Source organism: Ixodes scapularis, unplaced genomic scaffold (assembly GCF_016920785.2).
Source record: "Ixodes scapularis isolate PalLabHiFi unplaced genomic scaffold, ASM1692078v2 PGA_scaffold4__175_contigs__length_147842914, whole genome shotgun sequence".
NCBI lineage: Eukaryota > Metazoa > Arthropoda > Arachnida > Ixodida > Ixodidae > Ixodes > Ixodes scapularis.
In genome coordinates this window covers 121,308,313-121,328,259 of record NW_024609879.1, presented here as the reverse complement: position 1 = coordinate 121,328,259, position 19,947 = coordinate 121,308,313, and the positions used below count along the sequence as shown (strand labels likewise).

Here is a 19,947-nt window from a genome sequence, read left to right as displayed (position 1 = left end):
TGCCACCGCGTCGCCACATTTAAACCAAATGAAAAGAACATAATTGTCCGTTTCATCCAACGCACGAAACGAAATAAAATCCTACAAAAAGCTAAGAAAAAGCGAATCACTACGGCATCTCTCGATTTTGGCGGGACCGTTTCTCCGATTTATATAAATGAACACCTTACGAGCCTGAACAAGAAACTGCTAGGAACGGCCATCGCGCAGAAACGAAAGGTTGGGTGGAAGTTTGTGTGGTGTTCTGGTGGGAAGATATTCGCGCGTAAAGATGAAAACTCAGATGTAATTAAGGTTTCGTGCCTTAGCGATGTCGAGGGAAAAATCAGGAACTAATTCCGAATATGTAGATGACAGCTACTTTTTTTTTTCTTTGAGATGGCTGTGCACGACCATTTTTATGAACCACATGAAGTTAACGCGTTGATTCGTGGGAATAAACAGAAGTGCCTTACACTCTTTCATCTAAACGTGAGGTCAGCACGATCCAAAACTGATGAACTTTGTTTGTTTTTTAACAGGTTTCAACCATTGTTTAATATTATAATGCTCACTGAAACTTGGTATAGCGATGACAGTGATTTTTTTGTTTTGCCAGGTTACGCCCATTTTTATTTGAACCGCAAACAAAACCGTGGCGGTGGTGTGTCCATTTTGATAGCGGACACTGGTTTCGAGATTGTACCCGAATTTTCTATGATTACAAACGACTACGAAGCATTATGCATACGCAAAAACCTTGAAGTGTATTGTGTTATCTACCGACCACCGAAGGGAAATGTATCCCAGTTCTTTGAATTTTTAGATAAGCTATTCACCGCTATCACTGAAGTGACGTGCAATTTCACCCTTGGCGGTGATCTAAATATTGATATGCTTGATGTATCGTGCAACCAGACTGAACTTTTATTATTGTTGTCCGCAAATAGTCTTCATAATGTAATATCTCATCCCACACGTATCACAACATCATGTTCTTCCATGCTTGACTTGTTTATCACAAATCATGAAAGCTCTGATATTACTGCTGGGGTGCTGTGTTCGGACTTAAGTGATCATTTACCTATATTCATGCTGATTCATAAACAAAATCTGTCATCAAAAACTCAATCCAATAAGGCTCCTCCCCCGAGATATCTACAAGATATCAACGAAAAAACACTGCAGGCATTTAGACGGAATATAGAGACAACAAACTGGAGCAGTATATTCGACATAGCTGATGTAAATCAAGCTTACGACAAATTTATCGAGGTTTTTAAAAATATTTATAGTCTTTCATTTCCATTGAAACTACTTAAGAACAATAAACGTGCGCGCAAACCATGGATTACTGGGGATCACTTAAAATCAATGCGTATCAAAGCTTGCTTATATAAAGATTTTTTAAAGACCCGAAACTTAGTTGTGCTTGCAAAATTTAAGACGTTGAGAAACCGTCTGAACGCAGATTTGAAGCGTTCAAAACGTAGCTACTACAACAATCTTTTTGACTCAGAATGTATGAAACACTCGGACTTAATTTGGAAGAGGCTTGGTGCTCTCTTAGGTAAAAAAACAAATTGTACTAAAATAGAATCTTTAAGTATTGATGGAATAGAAAAATCTGGTTCTGCACTTTCAGATGCTTTTAATCATTATTTTGTAAACGTTGGGTCAGGAACTTACTGTAGTGACGCAGGAAATAATATACCAAGAGTTTCTGAGACAATATTTTTTTATCCTGCCGATGAACACGAAGTTTATGCGGCGATGGCCAATTTACGCAACAACAACAGTTGCGATGTTGATAATTTAAATATTAAACCTGTTAAACTTGTCATAGATATCATTGCGCCTTGTTTAACACATATTTACAACCTTGCTCTGACATCAGGAATATTTCCCATGGGTATGCAGACCGCGAAAGTAATAGTATTGTTCAAGAAAGGGGATAGAAATTGCATAGGGAACTACCGACCTATTTCTATTCTTCCCATTTTCTCAAAAGGCCTCGAAAAAATTCTGCACACGCGAATTACAAATTTTTCAAATAAGCATAAACTCCTAACTGACTCTCAATTTGGTTTCAGGAAATTCAGGTCAACCGAGTGTGCACTCTTACACCAAAAAGAGATAATACTGGACAATTTAGAAGAAACGTTGTCAACAGTCGGTATATTCTTAGATTTCAGTAAAGCGTTCGACTGTCTTGATCATGGTATTCTTTTAGATAACTTATTTTTATATGGTTTTCGCGGTGTTTCTTTTTCTTTGTTAAAATCATATTTTCAAAGTCGTCGGCAATATGTTTCAATCAACGACCATATGTCCTCTTTGCTAGGTATTAATTCTGGTGTTCCCCAGGGAAGCATTCTGGGACCACTTCTATTTCTTTTTTATATTAACGATATTGTAACTATTGACCCTGATGTAAATTTTATAATTTACGCAGATGATACGAGTATAATCATTTCTGATAAAAATTATGAACATCTTGTTACCAAAGCAAATATTGTTCTATCTAAATTAAAATGTTGGTGCGAAATTAACTCCCTCCATATAAATACTAATAAGAGCAAGGCTGTAATATTTCAACTACATTCTAGAACTCAAACAAATTTATTCCTTCTTTTCAAATATGGTTCTGATATTATTCATTGTGTTGAAAATGTCAAAACTCTGGGTGTATTTTTTTCCTTTAACATGTCCTGGTCTGAACATGTTAAATATATTCGTACTAAACTTTCAAAAATAGTTGGAGTAATAAACAAATATAGAAACATTTTACCTACCAATATCAAACTTCAAATTTTTAAATCATTATTTTTCCCCGTCTTAGGATACGCGCATCTGATATGGGGATCCACTGGTTTAACCAACTTAAATTTGTTCCGCGTGCTGCAGAAAAAAGCTCTTCGTGCAATAGCCAATGTTCCTACGACCTCACCATCATTGCCTCTCTTTGATAAATTTTCCATAACCGACGTGTCAAAACTTTACAGTCAACGCTTAATATTAACGTACCAATCGGCCCTAAAAGGTAAATCCGAAACATTTCTGAACCTCGCTGACCTTCATTCGCAAATTCCAATTTATCAAACCCGTCAAATACATCCATGGCAAATACCAAGATCACGTACGAACTTTGGACATCAAAGAATTAAACATGCACTTCCTCACTTACTAAATCATGTCGCATCGCTAGAAATTGATATCACTTCACTTAATAAAAATAGCATCGTTAACATTGTATAAAAAAATGCACGTTCTATGATTTATTAACATTGTATAAAAATGCACATTGTATTGTTTTTCTAGATTTATTTGTTCATTAAATGGTCTCTTGTTGCGTTGTCTGCCATGTAGGGGTGCCAGGGGCTCATCAAGCTGCATATAAGCAGCTTTTTCCCTTGGTATCCCCCATCATGTGATGGAAAATAAAAGCTGATTTGATTTGATTTGATTTGACTGAATGAGTTGGCATTGCCCATCTGCCGACCTGGACGGTAGACCAGCTCGTAATCGTACTGTCCCAGGAGCAGATTCCATCGGAGCAGGCGTGGCGACAGAACCGCTGGGATGGAATTGCTGTGATGCAGAAGCCCAAGCAAGGGTTTGTGATCTGTGTCTCTCATGCAGGTACTGGTGAAACTTACTTCTGACACCACGGCCAACGCCTCTCGGTCTGTTTGAGAGTAGTTCCGCTCGGTCGGAGTCATCGTCCTGGATCTGTAGGCGACTGGAGCTTTCAGGCCGGGCTGATCTTCGTGAAACGACAGGACGTCTATCCGGGATGTTAAGATTTTTCAAAAGTTATTTCATGAATTCATATACAGTTTTACTCTTCTCGCTTCTCTACACTTTCATATTCCTGTTAGCACAAGCTCTAGAATTCGTAGTGTATTTTAACCAAATTTTCATCACAAGTTTTCACCGGTGTCACAAATCCAAACCTGTTTTACACCAAGTTTTGCAACACTGACATTTGTTGTACAAATCTGCCTCGTTTTAAGCATCTGTATGAATTTTAAACGTGTCCTCAATTTTAAGCGTGTGTATGACTTTTAAGCATGTACGGTGTATATGTATCTTATATTTTGTGTTTTACCGCAAAAACCTTCAGACACGTGAATAATAAAGATTGGATTGGGTCAGTATTTCAGGCTGTCCTGACTTCTGAGCTGAAATAAATACAGTATAACGTTGTTTCATAACAAAGAAGCACACAAAAAAAGACACACTGCATAGTTAGATAGGAAAATTTTCATTTGGTTATATTGGGCGTGCACTGTTACCACGCTACTAATTTCTTTTTTTAACCATTATTTTAAGTTGTTTTTTTTTACATTTTTTAATGTTCATCGGAATACCTTTAATATTTGCAATATTTCATGCCCGAACTGTAAACGCTGAACTCGTTTATACGTTCTGCAAATAATATTAAGAAAGAAAATGTGATATTTAGATATTACTAGTGCGGTGTGAGAGTGTCATTGCGCACGGAAGCTTAATTTCCAAACTTTACTTATTATCCCTTAATTTGTTTCATACAAATTGTTTTGCTATTATAGCATATACACATTGTGTACGGTAGGCTCCGAGATAAACTTTATTAAGTTGAATTTAGTTACTAAAAGATGCACAACTTAAGGCTGGTTTACCCACTTGCGTTTACTTACGACCGAGTTTTCGAGATCTATGTAGCGAGGAGAGAATATCCTGGCATGCTGGCGCCATCCATGAGGTGGCTCTGGAACTGCATTTCACCAGAGTTTTGCAGTATTTGGGAGATCAAATTTAGGTGTAAAATATTGACGTTTAAAACGCTGGTCAAAGGTTTTCAAGTCAACGAAGTTATGATGAGAGAAAAAATAGAAAATATGTGGAAATTGCAAATGTTATGTGTCTACCCGATAGGTGTGTTCTTTCGTCGAAAGCGATCACAAGGCTGTCAGTCGTAAGCAATGGGCAGTGTTTAAACTTGCCTTTACTTGAATGCTTGTACGAGGTAGAATGCTTTCGCCGTTCTAATCAGTAATAACTCGTTTCATTTTTGAAGTGTGTGTTCTCCCTCTACTTGTCCTCCGTCTTTCGCGCTGTGTTTTCCACTTCAATCTTTTTCGAGACTCTAGGCTTCCGATATCTTGGGGCTTTTATAATTTTAGCCGACCTGTTCACTAAAGTCCCAAGCGGTTAACGACCTTTCTGTGTGTTGCGAGTACACATCATGACAACAGCTGGCAAGCTGCGTATAAACATAGGAAGTGAACGCTTCCATTGTTTACATGTAAAGGTTGAGGGTTGCACTGCCAACACCTCTCCGGAAAGGTCACAGTGCGTTGGCAACATTGCGAAGGTGGTATTTATTGTTAGTGATACAATGTTGCCGAAGAGACGTCCCCTTGTATGGTTTTCACGAGTCTTTAGGCGACTTTAAAAAGTTACTTTAGTATAAATACCGTGCCACTTATTTATAGCTAAATATCTATTTTAGCCATACGTTACCTGTGGGAATGCGGGGATGGAGCGTCTTCAACCCGAGTTTTCTTGTAACGGACCACACACCAGAGGGTTTAGTAGCAGTCACTTCAGTCTTCAGTTTATGGTTATTTGGAAGCTATGAGGGCATGTGTGCGTTTTGGAACAATGCTAGAATTTCTAAGGTTTCATCTCAATCTGGGTCTACTCATACAGTGTGCTTCACATTACTTTTTTACATTTTTTTAAAACACTAATATTCTAAGACGATTTAAAGAGGCAGTGCAACAATTTTAATGTTGAAAGAATTGCCCGTTTGCATTTTTTATATTGTTGATGCAAGCCCAAGTGACTAAAAACGCGTCACGTTTCCCCGAGAAGCTGCTATTCTGCTGCGTAATCGTAAAGCAAAAAACAAATTATTTGCCTATCTGCAGCTGCCTGTTGCGGTTACGGGAACTAAAATGACAGCGTCTCTGGGGGATACACAGAAGTCAACAAAACCTTTGCTGCTACACTTGCCGTCAACCCCGTGGCGACCCGTCCTTTTTGTCGATCATTTGCTGCGATCTTCGACGATGCAAATCCTTTAAAAGTCTGCAATCGTGAAGAAAGCGGCTGGGGTCTCTGAAGGGAGGACCCAAGGGGAAACCACGTGAACCCCCAGAGTATGTCACTCGAAAGGCGACGCGGAAAGTTGAGAGGCACTTCGACCTTCGATTTTTTTTTTTTTTTTTTTAAATAAGAACTAGCACTCGCAAGAAAATAGGTTTTCTGTTTTTCGTTCCATAGGTGACGCATAATTATTTCGGCAGTTAATTGGCCAAAGTCTGAAAATCGTTGCACAGCCCCTTTAAAGAGCAGAGAGCGAGGCAGCTATTAGAGGCTTTTATTATCAAAACTTGGGTGATGACTGCATAAGTCACCCGTCACTTGCTTTGACAGATACTAAGGAAGCATTTGTGCAGGCTGCATTTGTGCAGCTTTTTCTTCGGCCTCCCATTCACCACTTGTATTTGTGGTGAAAAATAAAGTTTGTATCGTATCGTTAATTAAACTTCAGTTGTGAGTAAATGCCTGTTTTTCATACTTTTCTCTTTTCTGTCCTCTGTTTGTTTTGCGCGCTTTCTATTTTATCATAACATACTGATGTTCCAATGACATCTGAATCCACCTCTTCAGTTGTTCTTTCAGCTCGTTTATGGCGCTCTGTGCCGTCTCTTGTCCCCGCATATCCGCACTCCCTGCATGGATGAGAACCATTCCTGTTCCTGCTTGCCACACTCTGTCCCTCTCCGCCCAAGCCATCGTTTCTCTCAGTTGAACCCCGGGTTTATGTCGCAAAGTGCTGGTCGTATTCGATTGCCTTTAGTACTCTTCTTTTCATTTTGAATGCTCCTGTGTCTCCCACCACAAGCACTCTCCTGTCACCTGTATGGCTCGCTTCCCACGCCTCCCTCTTATCTGCGCTGTTGGCCTCACTGTAATATCTGTTGGGCTGTTTTGTTTCGATTCTCCTTGTCTTTGGGGTGTTGATGCTCTCTTGCATTAGTTGGCATTAGTTGGCCCCTGTTGATTCACACTCGTGTCTTGTTGTTTTTCTTCTCACATTTTCCGTCCCGCTTTCTCTCCTCGTTTTGGCCTCTTCACCACCCCGTTGCGGTGGCCCGTTAACGTTGTCTATTCTTCTATCAGCCGCCCCCTGCACACTCCTGGCTGAGTCGGCGTCGTCTCGTGTGTTTCTCCACTTTTTCATCTCTGTATTGAGTAGCTCCATCAGCCTGGTTTCCGCCACCACCCTTTGTGTTCTTTCATCCTTTGGGCTTTGCCATCATTCTACTCTTCGCTGCTGTTCTCTCTATCCTCTGTTCAGTGATTTGCACCCGCAGCTCTTCAATCATGCTTCTCGGTATTTCTCACGTCTCATTTCTTTTTCTGTGGCTCGTCCCATTTCCTGTTCCGTCTTATTGCACTCCCAACATTTGAACTGTGTCTCATCCAGGTCGATCCATTTTTTTAAACTCTCTCCCTCTACATTTGTTTTTTTTCCCCAAACTATTTTTGTTCTTCTTACCGTCCCCCCTCCCGTTTTTTCCTGCAGGGATTCATCCTTTCTTTCATATTGCTGCTGCCAGTGTGTCCTGGATAGCTAGGTTCGACATTTCAGAAAAGGTACATGGAAGTGACGTAATGGAAAGGAGGAACATATCCTAGCAACACTCACGTGGTGGCTCTGCCCACTTTGACGCCGCTACATCATCGCAAACTTGACGCCTGTCACCCGTTTGAGCGACGTCCGGAGCCAACCCCCGACGAGCGGAGGGAGCTACGCATTCCCTGAGGTGTCCCTACGAGCGGGATACGGGGTAGGATTTACTACGACGCGGGGAGCAGTTTCTGTGTATAGCGAAGGAACGGCAACCAATCGTGTGCGTCGCTGGCCGTCGCATCTGTTCTAGTACAGGTAAAAGTATTGAAAAACAATACAAACCTGTTGGCGTTGTTAAAGCAAACCACTTTTTTTGTCCTTTTTGAATACATTTAAGAATTAGTTGGAGAGAAAATTGTTCCAATATTATGCGGGATGTGTGCTACGCGCCTTTTTCAAACCAAAATGTCGGACCACGAGGAGCCGGGGGCAGCGGAGGGGTCGGCGGAACCAACGAGGAGCGCGCGAGTGACGGCTGCTCAGAAGAAGGAGCAACTCTCCTTCATGTGTGAGCACCCGTCGCTCGCACGCAATGCCACTGACCTCTCTGCCGCCCTGACGCGGGACGATAAGCGGCGGCTATGGGAGCGGCTCGCTCTGCGCCTGAACGCGCTGGGGTCTCCAACCAAGAGCTCCAAGCAGTGGAAGGAGCATTAGTCCCGGCACGGAAGCGAGCTGCACAGCTCAACGAGGCCGCAAGGTAATCTTTGTAGTCTGCTGATAGTGCAAAGAAATTTATTCAGTCGTTTTCGTCAGCGGCGTAGAGTTTCCATTTTCCCGGGGGGGGGCAGACCCGGAATGTGGCTCAAAAAAAAAAAGGGGGGGGGGGGAGGCTGCGGGGGGGGGGGGGGGGAGGAGAAGGTCCTTGTTTTATTTGTTCCGTGGGTTCTCCCCATAAGGGTCACCTGCAGCAGTCGGAGCCTTTACCGAGCATTTTGGTAAACCTGAGACTGGAGAAAAAGGGACAAGGACATAAACAAACGGACACGGACATTGTGACAGCTAACTACCTGGTGTCCCCAAATAAGACGCTCCGCAAAAGAATGACCCGGAAACTTCAGCGGTTTGACGCATCCAGTAGAAATTTCTCTGAATACGTGTTTTACTGGCCACATTTATGCAAACATATTGCAAGACTAAACTACCAGTACAAAAAAGTAAATCTTTTTTTTTTCTGCAGGGGTAGTTCGGGTCTAAAATTTTGTTGCATAAATGTGACCAGTAGAACACGTATTTCAGGAATATTCCTACTTGTTGCACCAAGGATCTAAATTTTGCGGGCCATTTTGTGTGTAAAGTGTATTTTGAGATGCCCATATAGTACCAAACTCCCCGAGTGTATACGCAGGCGCACCAAAAGTGGTAATTTTGAAAATGGTGAACAGGAGAAAATGAATCTGCTGTAACCAAAATATTTTAATATTTTTATTTTCGTGTGGTACATTTATAATGAACAGACACACGAGGCACACGTTGAGCAATTCTCAATGCAACGGTTACAAAACGCTTACAATTAAAAAAAAAAGTATAGAGCAAACATACAAGCATTAACGGCGTATCTGCTCGCGCATTTCATCGTACACTGCTGTTTTTGTTTTGTACATTTCCTTAACGTGCTCACTCACAAAAGCAGGAAGTAAGAAAAAGAAACAGAATGAACAGATTGTAGCAATGAGAACACGTGCATAAAAGAGACAGATAATTTCAGCCTTTCGCGGAAGCACGCAAGTTAAAATAAGAATTCTTCCAAATAATATGTCAAATAATGCTACGGAAAAGACCCGAGAAAAATATGTATGCTTCACATTTAAATTTGATCAGCGTCCAAATAGTTGGATCGCGAGCACAGCATTTGACACTTCACAGTGGTGTTTTACACTCTCAGAACACACAAATAAAAAAACTATTACAGTTCTTCGATTCTATACATGCCTTGCAAGTGACGTCGCGCTAGGGAACATCTAGGGAAGGACGGGACCCCGCATTATACTGGTGGTTGACTTCACACCGCGCGGATGCGCTTACCAAGGCGTAGGATGCCGCTATCGGCCCGGACATGCGCTAAAATGCATCACATTTTCAACAAAGGTACCGTGAACTTAGAAAAACGTGCTGAGCTTACGATGATGACGTTTATCCAGTACGTGCGGAATTTTTCGGCATTTGTGCGATTGCCCTACGAGCAAAAAGTTTCGAAATGCCGCCGACGAAGTTTTGACGCGAAGGGCTGCCGTGTCGCCAAGAAAAGGACACAGCTTAACTGCGCGCTTCATTATTTGACGAGTGGCTCTAGGAGTCGCTTGTAGAAAAAGTGTTACGATTTCGCGAAATATTGGTAAACAACGCAATGTCACCGTCATAACCTTAACCCTGAGAAAAGGGTAAATCAAATAACGGACAAGAAACTGTCATCGTCTCTCAGGGCTTATACTATGATGTTATCCCAACCGGCTCCTCTGCATACTTTCGCTCCTTGCAAAGGTTACCGTCTTGCGGACGGCACAAACCGATGACCCGGCGGTGGCGGCTCGGCGAGCTTGCACACGTGGGCCGCCGCCGACCGATCGCCGTCGGGCCGGGCTCGCGGCGCGACAGTCGCCCGGATTCGGGCGGGAGCCCCGAATGTGCGCTCGAAGTGTGAAAACGGCGTTATGCAACGAAGGTCAAAGGCCATACACACCACGAACGAGCAAAAGCCGATTAAAAGGCGTGTGCGAGCTTAAACAACGATAGAAAAGTGCCGTCGTTCGCCGCTATGAAATGCGTCCCGCAAACTTGATAATCCGCGGCCGCATCCCTTTCCTGCCGTTCGTACTTTCTCTAACTTGGCGGCTACTCTGTCTCGCGGGGCATGCCGACGAAACGATCGGACGACAATCGGGATACGGGGTAATTGCTACAGCCGAGCACGGCGCAGTTTACCATGGCTCTCGCTGTGAAGGGCCGCCGAGTCAACCACCAGCATGGTAGATACCGGTGTTTGACGTCATCACGTGACGTACGTGCAAGGCATGTATACAAATAGATAAAAACAAATATAGATACACACGACTGAGAAAATAACAAGCTTCAGGAACGGAAGATATTTCAGAGGGTATTCCCGAGAAGAGTGGTCTTAGATTTCAACATGAAACGTGTTTTCTCTAACTACCGTTCGATGAATGAACTCGTTAGCCACAAGATCTAGATCCACTTGCCTAGCGAGCTCTTTGTGGCAGTGGAGCAAGGCGGTATGGTTGAGTCTGGCCTGTCCCATTGTTGAGCGCAGGTAAGTTTTAACTCTCCGGAGACACGAGAAAGATCTTTCTGACGAACAGGAAGTCACAGGAATCGTCATTGCGATTTGTAGAAGCTTGACAACTTCTGGAAGGAGCACCCTCAAGGGGTCACCTGCTTTTCCCGAAAGAAGGTCCACCACATCTTGAAATGTGACAAGACTCGTTGCACGTTGCTTTGCTATGTCCAGTAACATATCGCGGTGAAGCTGAAGACGCACAGCGTTGAGATCTCCTTTATAGAATTCGCAAAGGTACGTGCTGTCAGTTTCACCTGTTACGAACTGCTCTACTTGTGTCATGTGATGCCACATTTCTGGCGGAAACCGCGTGCGCAGCGATGCATGCACCGTGTCGATGACTAGATAGAACCGTTGCCGGTAGAAAGCTTCCGGGGAATTAAAGTCATGAGCGTGCGATCCTTCATCATATCGACGTGGTGCCTGCCGCGGTCTCTTCGGAACGCTTGGGGCCCCAATCTCCATTTCACGTTCTTCATCCGACACATCGGCCCAGAAGCTGGAGAAGTCCTCGCGGAGTTGACCGATACTCTCTTCAACAGCCTTAACTAAAAGCTCTGCTCGGGTGAACTGTAAGCTCTTCTTTTGGAGAGCGGTGTTTACACTTTCCAACCTCTCAAAGACAAGGAGCATAAACCTAAGTAGAAAATAGGTGTCAAATTTTTTAAGCGTTTTCGCGTACCCACTCGCTTTGGCTCCCGTGTCATTTTTTTCTTCCGATGAAAGAGTGAAAAGGAATTTGGTTAGTTCGGAGTAGTTACTGGAGACCGACCGGAGCGAGCACGCCTTTAACGTCCACCTAGTTTTGCGAAAGTGTCTGAGAGCAGGGTTTTCCTGTTTCTGAAACTGCTGGAACCAGCTGAGACGTTTTGGGGATGTTTTAACAAAATTGACGAGGTCCGTAAACAAGCTAACAAAATCCCGACAGACATCAATTTTCGTGCACAAATCTTGCAAAGACAGGTTCAGTGTGTGCGCAAGGCAGTGCACATACAAAGCCCTTGGTTCGATGTCTTGAACGAGGGCCTGAAGCCCACCGCTCTTGCCAGAAACATTTGCAGCTCCATCATAGCATTGACCACAGCAGTTCTCAATCCGAAGATTGAACCGACAAAGCACGTCTTTCAAAATGGAAAAGAGAGTACGGGCTCTGGTGTCCGCTGTTGCATAAAATCCAACGAATACCTCCTCCACTTCTAAGTTTTCCTTAGCATACCGAAGGCAAAAGGATACTTGCTCTTGCGTAGTTATGTCAGAAGTTTCATCAGCAATAACAGCATAAAACCCTGTCTCGTGCACTTCTTTCATTAGAGAGCGAAGCATGCTGTGCGTTATTAACTCGAGCATCTCGTTCTGGATGTCACCGGAGGTCCATTTATAGCCTATTCTACTTAGCCATGCTGCTAATCCCGGTACATCGGCTTCGCGCAACAGTAACAGTTGCTTCAAGTTCCCCTCGTCGTCATCGTGTCCCCGCAGCGCTAGACCTTGAAAAGCCAAAAAGCGAATAGATGACAATATAGCCATCAGAGCTTTACGGCTTTCCTTCATTTGGTTTTGTTTAGACTCTGAGAGAGCAGATGCCACATTTAGCCCCATGTTTGAAGCTGTCAGAGCGATGGAGGCTGCGCGATGCAATGCCGAGTTTTCGTGGCTTTTAAATCTGCAGTGCTTTTTTCCAGTTCTGGAAGCCAATTTCGACAAAAGCAATCAATGAGTCTTTGTCTCGGGATGTACGCAGTAGCGGAAGCTTCTTGTCAGTAGCAGTTACGCAGGTGTCACAATACACCTTACCGGTTTGTGCATTGTAGGAAAGCCAGCTGTAGGTAGATTCCCAACTCTTCAGAAACCCTCGTCCACCGTTGCCTTTAGCGGGCGCCGGCCGAGTCTGTTCGGGACGCCCATGAGTGCTTGGTTTTCCAGTTGTGGCCTCCCCATTCTTTGAAGCTGACTCCAGGACGTTTCCTACAGTCGGTGCCGACCAACTCGCAGACCTGGGCGTATCAGCAGTAGCAGCGCTGATGGCACCCAAAGTGTCCACAGAGGGCGCAGAGGTTCCGCCATCGTGACGTGGAACGCCATCGGCTGGATCGCACAGGCCGGGAGGATTTCTGGGCACTTCAGCAGATAATCGTGGTCTCTTGAGGAGATACTTGTCCATTCTGCATATCCAGGAGCTGAAAAAATATTGGGAGTTGGAGCGCCGTGAAGAACGATTGAAGGCAAGAGCACCGGCGCGATGTCCGGGAGGGAGAAGCGGCGGTGAGTCACCGCGCGATGCAGTCAAACGAAAACATCAAGTGATGAGGAGAGGAGTACTCGGTCAGTGAGAGTAGTTTTGTGGAGGCGGCGAAGGCGTCGCGGCAAAGATGGATGGATGGATGGATGGATCTGGCTAAACCCTGTGAATCGGGCGGTGGCTTGCGCCACCTAGCCAACATTATAAATCTAATTATATGTTTTGAATTCCAAGATTAAATCTCACCCCTGCCTTGATTTTAGCCACCAGTCTGATAACCTCCGCTTGGTTATTTCTACCCGTGTAAAGTCTATTTTTCCTTCACTGTCTTTAAAACCCAATGCTTTGATTAAATCCGCCCGGTCACTGTTAACTGTTGGGTGAAGCCCTTTACAGAAAAATATTAAGTGTTCAGCCGTTTCCTCCTGCTCCCCACACACACTACATAAAGTGTCCATCTCCTGGTACTAACCCGGTACGTCTTAGTCCGCAATACTCCTGTCCTGGCCTCAAACAACAAAGAGCTTCCCCTAGAATTATCGTAGATATTTTCCTTGCAAATTTCCTGTTTGAACATTCTGTACGTCTCCAGTGCTGGTTTTGTCTGCATACCCGTTTCCCACAGACCCTTCTCTGTTTCTTTTATCCTTTTCTTAACCCGTAATTCCTGGTTGGCGCCCCCACTGCCGCCCAAATATTTGCTTGATAATTTTCTAGTTCGCTTTCTCCATTTGGTATCTACATTCCTCATGTACAAATAATTGAAAACTTTCCTAGCCCACTGCTCTTCCTCCATTTCCCTCAAACGCTCCTCAAATTCTATCTTGCTGCTAGCTTCCCTGCCCTCGAATGACGTCCATCCCATGTCGCCTTGTACCCCCTGATTCGGTGTATTTCCATGAGCTCCCAAAGCAAGCCTACCTACGCCCCGCTGTTTAATTTCTAACTTTGCTTGAATATCTGGTCTCATGCACAGGACCACATTGCCGAAGGTCAGGCCGGGAACCATGACCCCTTTCCAAATCCCCCTCACCACTTCATACCTACTGTAATTCCACAGAGCCCTATGTTTCATGACGGCTGCATTCCTGCTACCTTTCATCGCTACATGTTTTTCATGCTCCGTTAGATACTCAACACCATTATTTATCCATACCCCAAGATACCTGTACTTATCCACTACCTCCAACATGACCTCTTGTATCCTATGCTCGCCACCATCTTTATCATTAAAAATCATCACTGCCGATTTTTCTTGACTAAATTTAAGACCTAGTTTATCTCCCTCTGTACCACAGATATCCATTAATTTCTGCAAATCTTCTTTGTTGTCGGCCATTAGCACTATATCATCTGCATACATCAGCCCCGGTAGTGATTGTTTAATCCATTCACCTTGCTTGATGAAAGAAAGGTTGAAGCCAAACCCGCTCCGCTCTAGTTTGTTCTCCAATCCCTGTAAGTATAACATGAACAACAAAGGCGACAAAGGGCAGCCTTGCCTAAGCCCCCGCTCTATCTCTATAGGCTCCGATACATTTGTTTCCCATTTTATAAGCACCTTGTTGCTATTATATATATCTTTTAAAAGATTAGTTACTCCAGCTTCTACCCCTAATGTACCCAGTATGCCCCACAAATTCTCTTGAATTACACTGTCGTAGGCTTTTTCGATATCCAGAAACGCTAGCCATAGGGGCCTTTGTTCCTTTTCTGCTATTTCGATACACTGCGTTAAAGAGAACAGATTGTCCTCTGACCTCCTTTGCTTCCGGAACCCATTCTGCAGCTCCCCCAGCACCCCCTCGCTCTCCACCCATGCCTGCAGTCTATCCTTTATAATCTGCATCACCACCCTGTAAATCACTGACGTCACCGTTATAGGACGATAGTTGTTTATGTCTGCTTTGTCCCCCTTTCGTTTATATATCATGCTCATCCTGCTTAGTCTCCATTCATCGGGGGCTTTCCCATCCGTTACCATTTTATTCACTGCCTCTCTTAATGCTTGCTTAGATTTTGGGCCCAAGTTCTTGATTAACATAATGGGAATACCGTCAGGGCCTGTCGAGGTGCTACTAGGAACTCTTTTCTCTGCCCTTTCCCATTCTCTTTGTCCGAACAAATCCATAGCACTTACCGGTCTGTTCTCCTGCGATAAAGCATGTGCCTCATTCCTTCGGTCTTTAAATTTTTCCGCCATCATTGTCCCTATATGCTGCATTGCCTTATCCCCTTCCAGTCGAGTACCTTGAGCTGTAACTATAAACCTCTGTTCTAAACTTGTCTTATTACTCATGGAGTTCAGATGTTTCCAAAATTTCTTTGCTGCCTTTTTATCCTTTTTGTGCACTTTTGACAACCATTGGGACCCCCTTGTTCTCATTTTCTCACTGATTAAACAGGATGCTTCCCTTCTATAAATTATGAAATTATCCCATTTTCTGTCTACTTCGGCTTTTGGTTCCCCCCTTTGCTTGGAATGTCTGTGTTCCCTGGATGCTTTTTGGCGTCTCTCTATGGCGTTCTTAACCTCCCCATCCCACCAGCTCTTGGGTTTATGCCTTCCTTTTCCTTTTTCTCTAGGTCGGACCTTGGATAGCTCTAGCTCAAATAATCTCATTAAATTTGTGTAAGTCCATTCTGCTGTGGTATCGCCAGAAATTAATTCCTCAATTTGTTTGGTTGCTATCTCCAGTTGCTTCTCCGAGTAAAAGATCCTATCTGGTTGTTCATCTTGCATCTTTCCTTTCCCGGTTTCTCTCGTAAAGCTCAGCTTGATCCGTTTGTGATCACTACCCAGGCTTCTGACCCCAAGTTCATCTATGTTCATTACCTTTAGCCTATCATACATCCTATGCGACATTAGTGAATAATCTATCGTCGAATGCAAACTCCCTACCTCCCAAGTTATGAGCCCTTCACACTTCTCGGTACTGTTGCATAAAACCAAGTCATGTCTTTCACACATATCTAGCAGCATGTTACCTGTCGAATCCGTGTACCCGTCCATATCTTTAATGTGTGCATTCATGTCTCCTAGTATAATAATCTCACACCCCCTCCCTAGTTCATTAATGTCACTTGCTATACATTCTATAATTCTTTCGTTTTCCTCTTTGGCATCTGCTCCTGTCCACAAATACACAAAGCCAAGTAGTGTTTGCTCCCCCGCCACTTTTCCTTTTAACCATAAATGTTCCACACAATCCTGTTTGACCCTTTGCCAATCCGTACTTTTATGAATGAATGCCCCAATTCTACCTCCCTTTCTGTAGCCTGCTGTTCTATTGCAATATTCCCACGCATAGTCTGGGTTACAGGGTGGTTGCTCTGTGTCCCTAAGATGCATCTCCACAAACCCATAGACCATTAAATTCTCCTGTCTCAGCTGCTCTTCTATTTCCTCCCATTTCAGCCTATTCCTGCCACCTTGCATGTTAATATACCCTATGTCTGAAAAAACTTTCCGCTGGCATTTATGTCTATTACTTCTACGGCCTCTACGCTTCTTTGCCATTGGTTCCTCCCCCGGTTCACCTTCGCCTACTCCGGAGCCTTCAGGGCCCTGGGTCCCCCTAAAAAAGCTGTTGCCTGGCAGCCTATCCTACTGCCTACCCTCCTGCCCGTGGCACCACTGTAGTGGATGCCATCCTGTGCAAAAGAGTGGGAGCCAGCCTCATACACGTCCCTGTTCACCTCCATTACGCCGTACCCAAGTCGTCGGCTCATACCCCTAATGACCCGGTTAGCTTCAACTACTCTCCTTTCCATCCCGCTAGACTGTCCCTGGACCTCTGGGATTGTGCATATGGTCACATGCACTTTCTCAGAGGCCTCCCTAAGCTTACGCAACCCCACCTCCAGCTGTCTCTCAAGGTTCTGGCTTCTTCCCTTCAGCACATCGTTGAGACCAGCATGGATAACGACTAGGTTCTCGTTTTCCATGTTGTCCCATACTACCTCCCGGGCTTTGGCCATTGCATCTACTATGCACTTACCTGACTGGGCCTCCACCTTCACCCGCCTGTCTGCCCTCACCTTTGCCAACACGCCCTCCTCGACCCTCGCTATGTTGGAATCTCCCACCACCAGCACCCTCCTGCGCTCGAACCGTTCGTCCCCAGCCCGCGACTGCTGCCCTCCGGATTGCGGCACCTGGCCCGCCTGCCGCTGCGGTGCTCCTGCCCGCCGTACGGGACTGCCGCTTGTCACCCGGTCCGTCGCCGCCTCTGCCTCATCCGGAACCTGCTGTGCTACAGCGCTGTAGGTTCGTGGTGCCTCCGTGCTATCGCTAGCTCCTGCCGCCTCTTCCCGAGCACCCACGCCAGCCTCGCCCTCCACATGACGCTGGCCCGACACGGGTTCACTCTCCGCCCGCGCCAAGAGCTCCACCCGCTCTTCCAGCCTGGCCCGCTTTTCCCGCTCCTCCTGAAGCTCGCCGGCCAACCGCTCCACCAGGCCTGCGCTGCCTGCCTCCCTCCTCAGCAGCTCGCCGACCTGGGTCTCCAGCTCCACACGCTTCTGACGCTCCAACTGCAGCTCCCGCCTGAGCTCCTCAACGCCAGCTGCCCGTTCCCCCTCCATCCTCCGAACGGCCTCGTCCAGAATTGCGCACATCCGGCACGTGAAGCTCCGGGCCTCCTCGGCGCCTGCCAGGCTCCCGAAGTCCGTTTCATCTAAAAAACACCAGCGAAAGCACCTTTCGCATTGTACATGTTCGGCGTCGCCCTTCGGTTTCCTTGCCTGTCGACCCATCTAGCTCCTAGCTGAAAAGCCCGCCAAAACCACCGCCAAAAATCCGGAAACAATGACCACTCTAGCCTAACTTACTGGTGGCTGCCTGCGGCACAAGCCGCTTAAACTAGCCTAACTACTTACCCTAGCGTTAACTAACTTTACGGTAACTATCCCATACAGGCACTACTCCATGCACTTTAGGTCCAACTCACAAAAAACCCGTATCAACCGAAAAGCAAAAGCCCGCCAAAAATCCGGAAACAATGACGACTCTAGCCTAACTTACTGGTGGCTGCCTGCGGCACAAGCCGCTTAAACTAGCCTGACTACTTACCCTAGCGTTAAGTATACTTTACGGTAACTATCCCATACAGACACTACTCCATGCACTTTAGGACCAACTCACAAAAAACCCGACACCAGGGGGCGGCGCCAACGCCGCCCCCTGGTGTCGGCGAGAGACACCACTCGCCCCGCCGAGGCGGTAGCCCCCCGCACCGCGTGCCGCCCGGAAACCGGGAGTTGCGCGATGCCAGAGTAAGCGAGCCGATGCCTCTCTCCCCCCCCCCCCCCCCACGTCACGGCGCAGGGGCCAGTCGGCCGGGGGGCCGCTGAAGCCAGGAGAGCAGAATTTGTAGATTAAATAGATACTAAATAACCTGGGGGATCGACCTCGATGATGGTGAACCTCTTGCCTTTAGCGCGCGCACCACCACCGATGAAGATCCCACAGTTTCAGCCAATGGCGAGCCAACAGTCCACTGTCGATGGGCGCAGACCCAAGCCAAGCTCTTTAAAAAAAATCCCGGGCCGGGGCCGGGGGGGGCTCTGCCCCCCCGTGAAGCCGTCCGGGGGGGGGCACGAGCCCCACTGCCCCCCCGTAGTTGGCGCTTATGGTTTTCGTTGTCAATTAACAGAAGGACCGGGGGTGGGAGCTCAACTGTGTGCTTACTAGCGTCGTCCCTGGCCAGGATCCTGACGCTGGTGGGCACAGATTCGGCGCTTGGGGCCCCTGGGGTGCGGGTCCCCGGTGAATCGGGCGACCAGCAGGTACATACTTCAACAATTACCATCATGTTAACAAAGAGTGCCCCGCAGGGGGCACCTGTGAAAGCAGGTGTTTGGAGAGTGGCGTCTCCACGGACCCCGAGCCATGCGGGTTCGCCCGCCCACGTCTGGCTGTGCGTGGCTTTCCCGTGTCCGGGGAAAAGGGCATCCTGGTGGTTGAGTCGAACCCGGGGTAGGTTTGGACCCTTCGGGGCCCCCCGGGTGAGGCAATACACCACTTCGGCCCCCGCTTCCCGTAGACGGGTGTCCTGGTTTGGCCCGACCAGGATGATTCAGTCAGTCGCCACTTCTACTATCCCCTCCCTTCTTTTACCTTTGTCTTCTCCTTCTTTTCACTCTTCTCATTTCTCTTCTTTCCTTTTTCAACTCCTTTGGCGGCAAGGGCTAACCTTGGGTGGCGACAGACCCCTTGTCCAAAACCACACTTGGTTATAGTACCTGGGCAGTGCTAATAGTCTAACGGTTCCAGCAAAGCCCTTTTTGTTATGGTCCGTTAACTATTCCCTCGTTGGGCTCCGTGGTGGGCGGCACACCACAGGTTCTGAACACTCTTTGCCCTCCTATGGCGCCCCCCTCTTCCAAACCTCGTTCAGGGCAAGCCTTTAAAAGGCCCCGCAGGGGGCACCTGTGAAAGCAGGTGCTTGGAGAGTGGCGTCTCCACGGACCCCGAGCCATGCGGGTTCGCCCGCCCACGTATGGCTGTGCGTGGCTTTCCCGTGTCCGGGGAAAAGGGCATCCTGGTGGTTGAGCCGAGCCCGGGGTAGGTTTGGACCCTTCGGGGCCCCCCGGGTGAGGCAATACACCACTTCGGCCCCTGCTTCTCGTAGACGGGAGTCCTGGTAAGGCCCGGCCAGGATGATTCAGTCTAGTCGCCACTTCTACTATCCCCTCTCTGCTTTCACCCTTGTCTTCTCCTCCTTTTCACTCTTCTCCTTT

The 19,947-nt window shown here is 46.3% G+C and overlaps 3 protein-coding genes across 3 annotated transcripts; 1 reads left to right on the top strand and 2 right to left on the bottom strand.

Annotated features, from left to right (window-relative positions):
* Nucleotides 1-2,493: 2,493 nt before the first annotated feature.
* LOC115310774 lies at nucleotides 2,494-3,237 on the top strand (the record flags this gene model as incomplete). Its single annotated transcript, XM_040217120.3, has 1 exon — nucleotides 2,494-3,237. A coding segment is annotated over one exon (744 nt), but the record flags the coding sequence as incomplete, so codon positions are not given.
* A 7,547-nt stretch (nucleotides 3,238-10,784) lies between these two features.
* On the bottom strand, nucleotides 10,785-12,563 carry LOC121837856 (zinc finger MYM-type protein 1-like). Its single transcript, XM_042293694.1, has one exon. It carries the CDS (start codon nucleotides 12,561-12,563, stop codon nucleotides 10,785-10,787), a length of 1,779 nt encoding a protein of 592 aa, XP_042149628.1.
* Nucleotides 12,564-16,767: 4,204 nt separating this feature from the next.
* Nucleotides 16,768-17,845, bottom strand: LOC121837679 (the record flags this gene model as incomplete). Its single annotated transcript, XM_042293410.1, has 1 exon — nucleotides 16,768-17,845. A coding segment is annotated over exon 1 (1,056 nt), but the record flags the coding sequence as incomplete, so codon positions are not given.
* Between the last annotated feature and the right edge of the window lie 2,102 nt (nucleotides 17,846-19,947).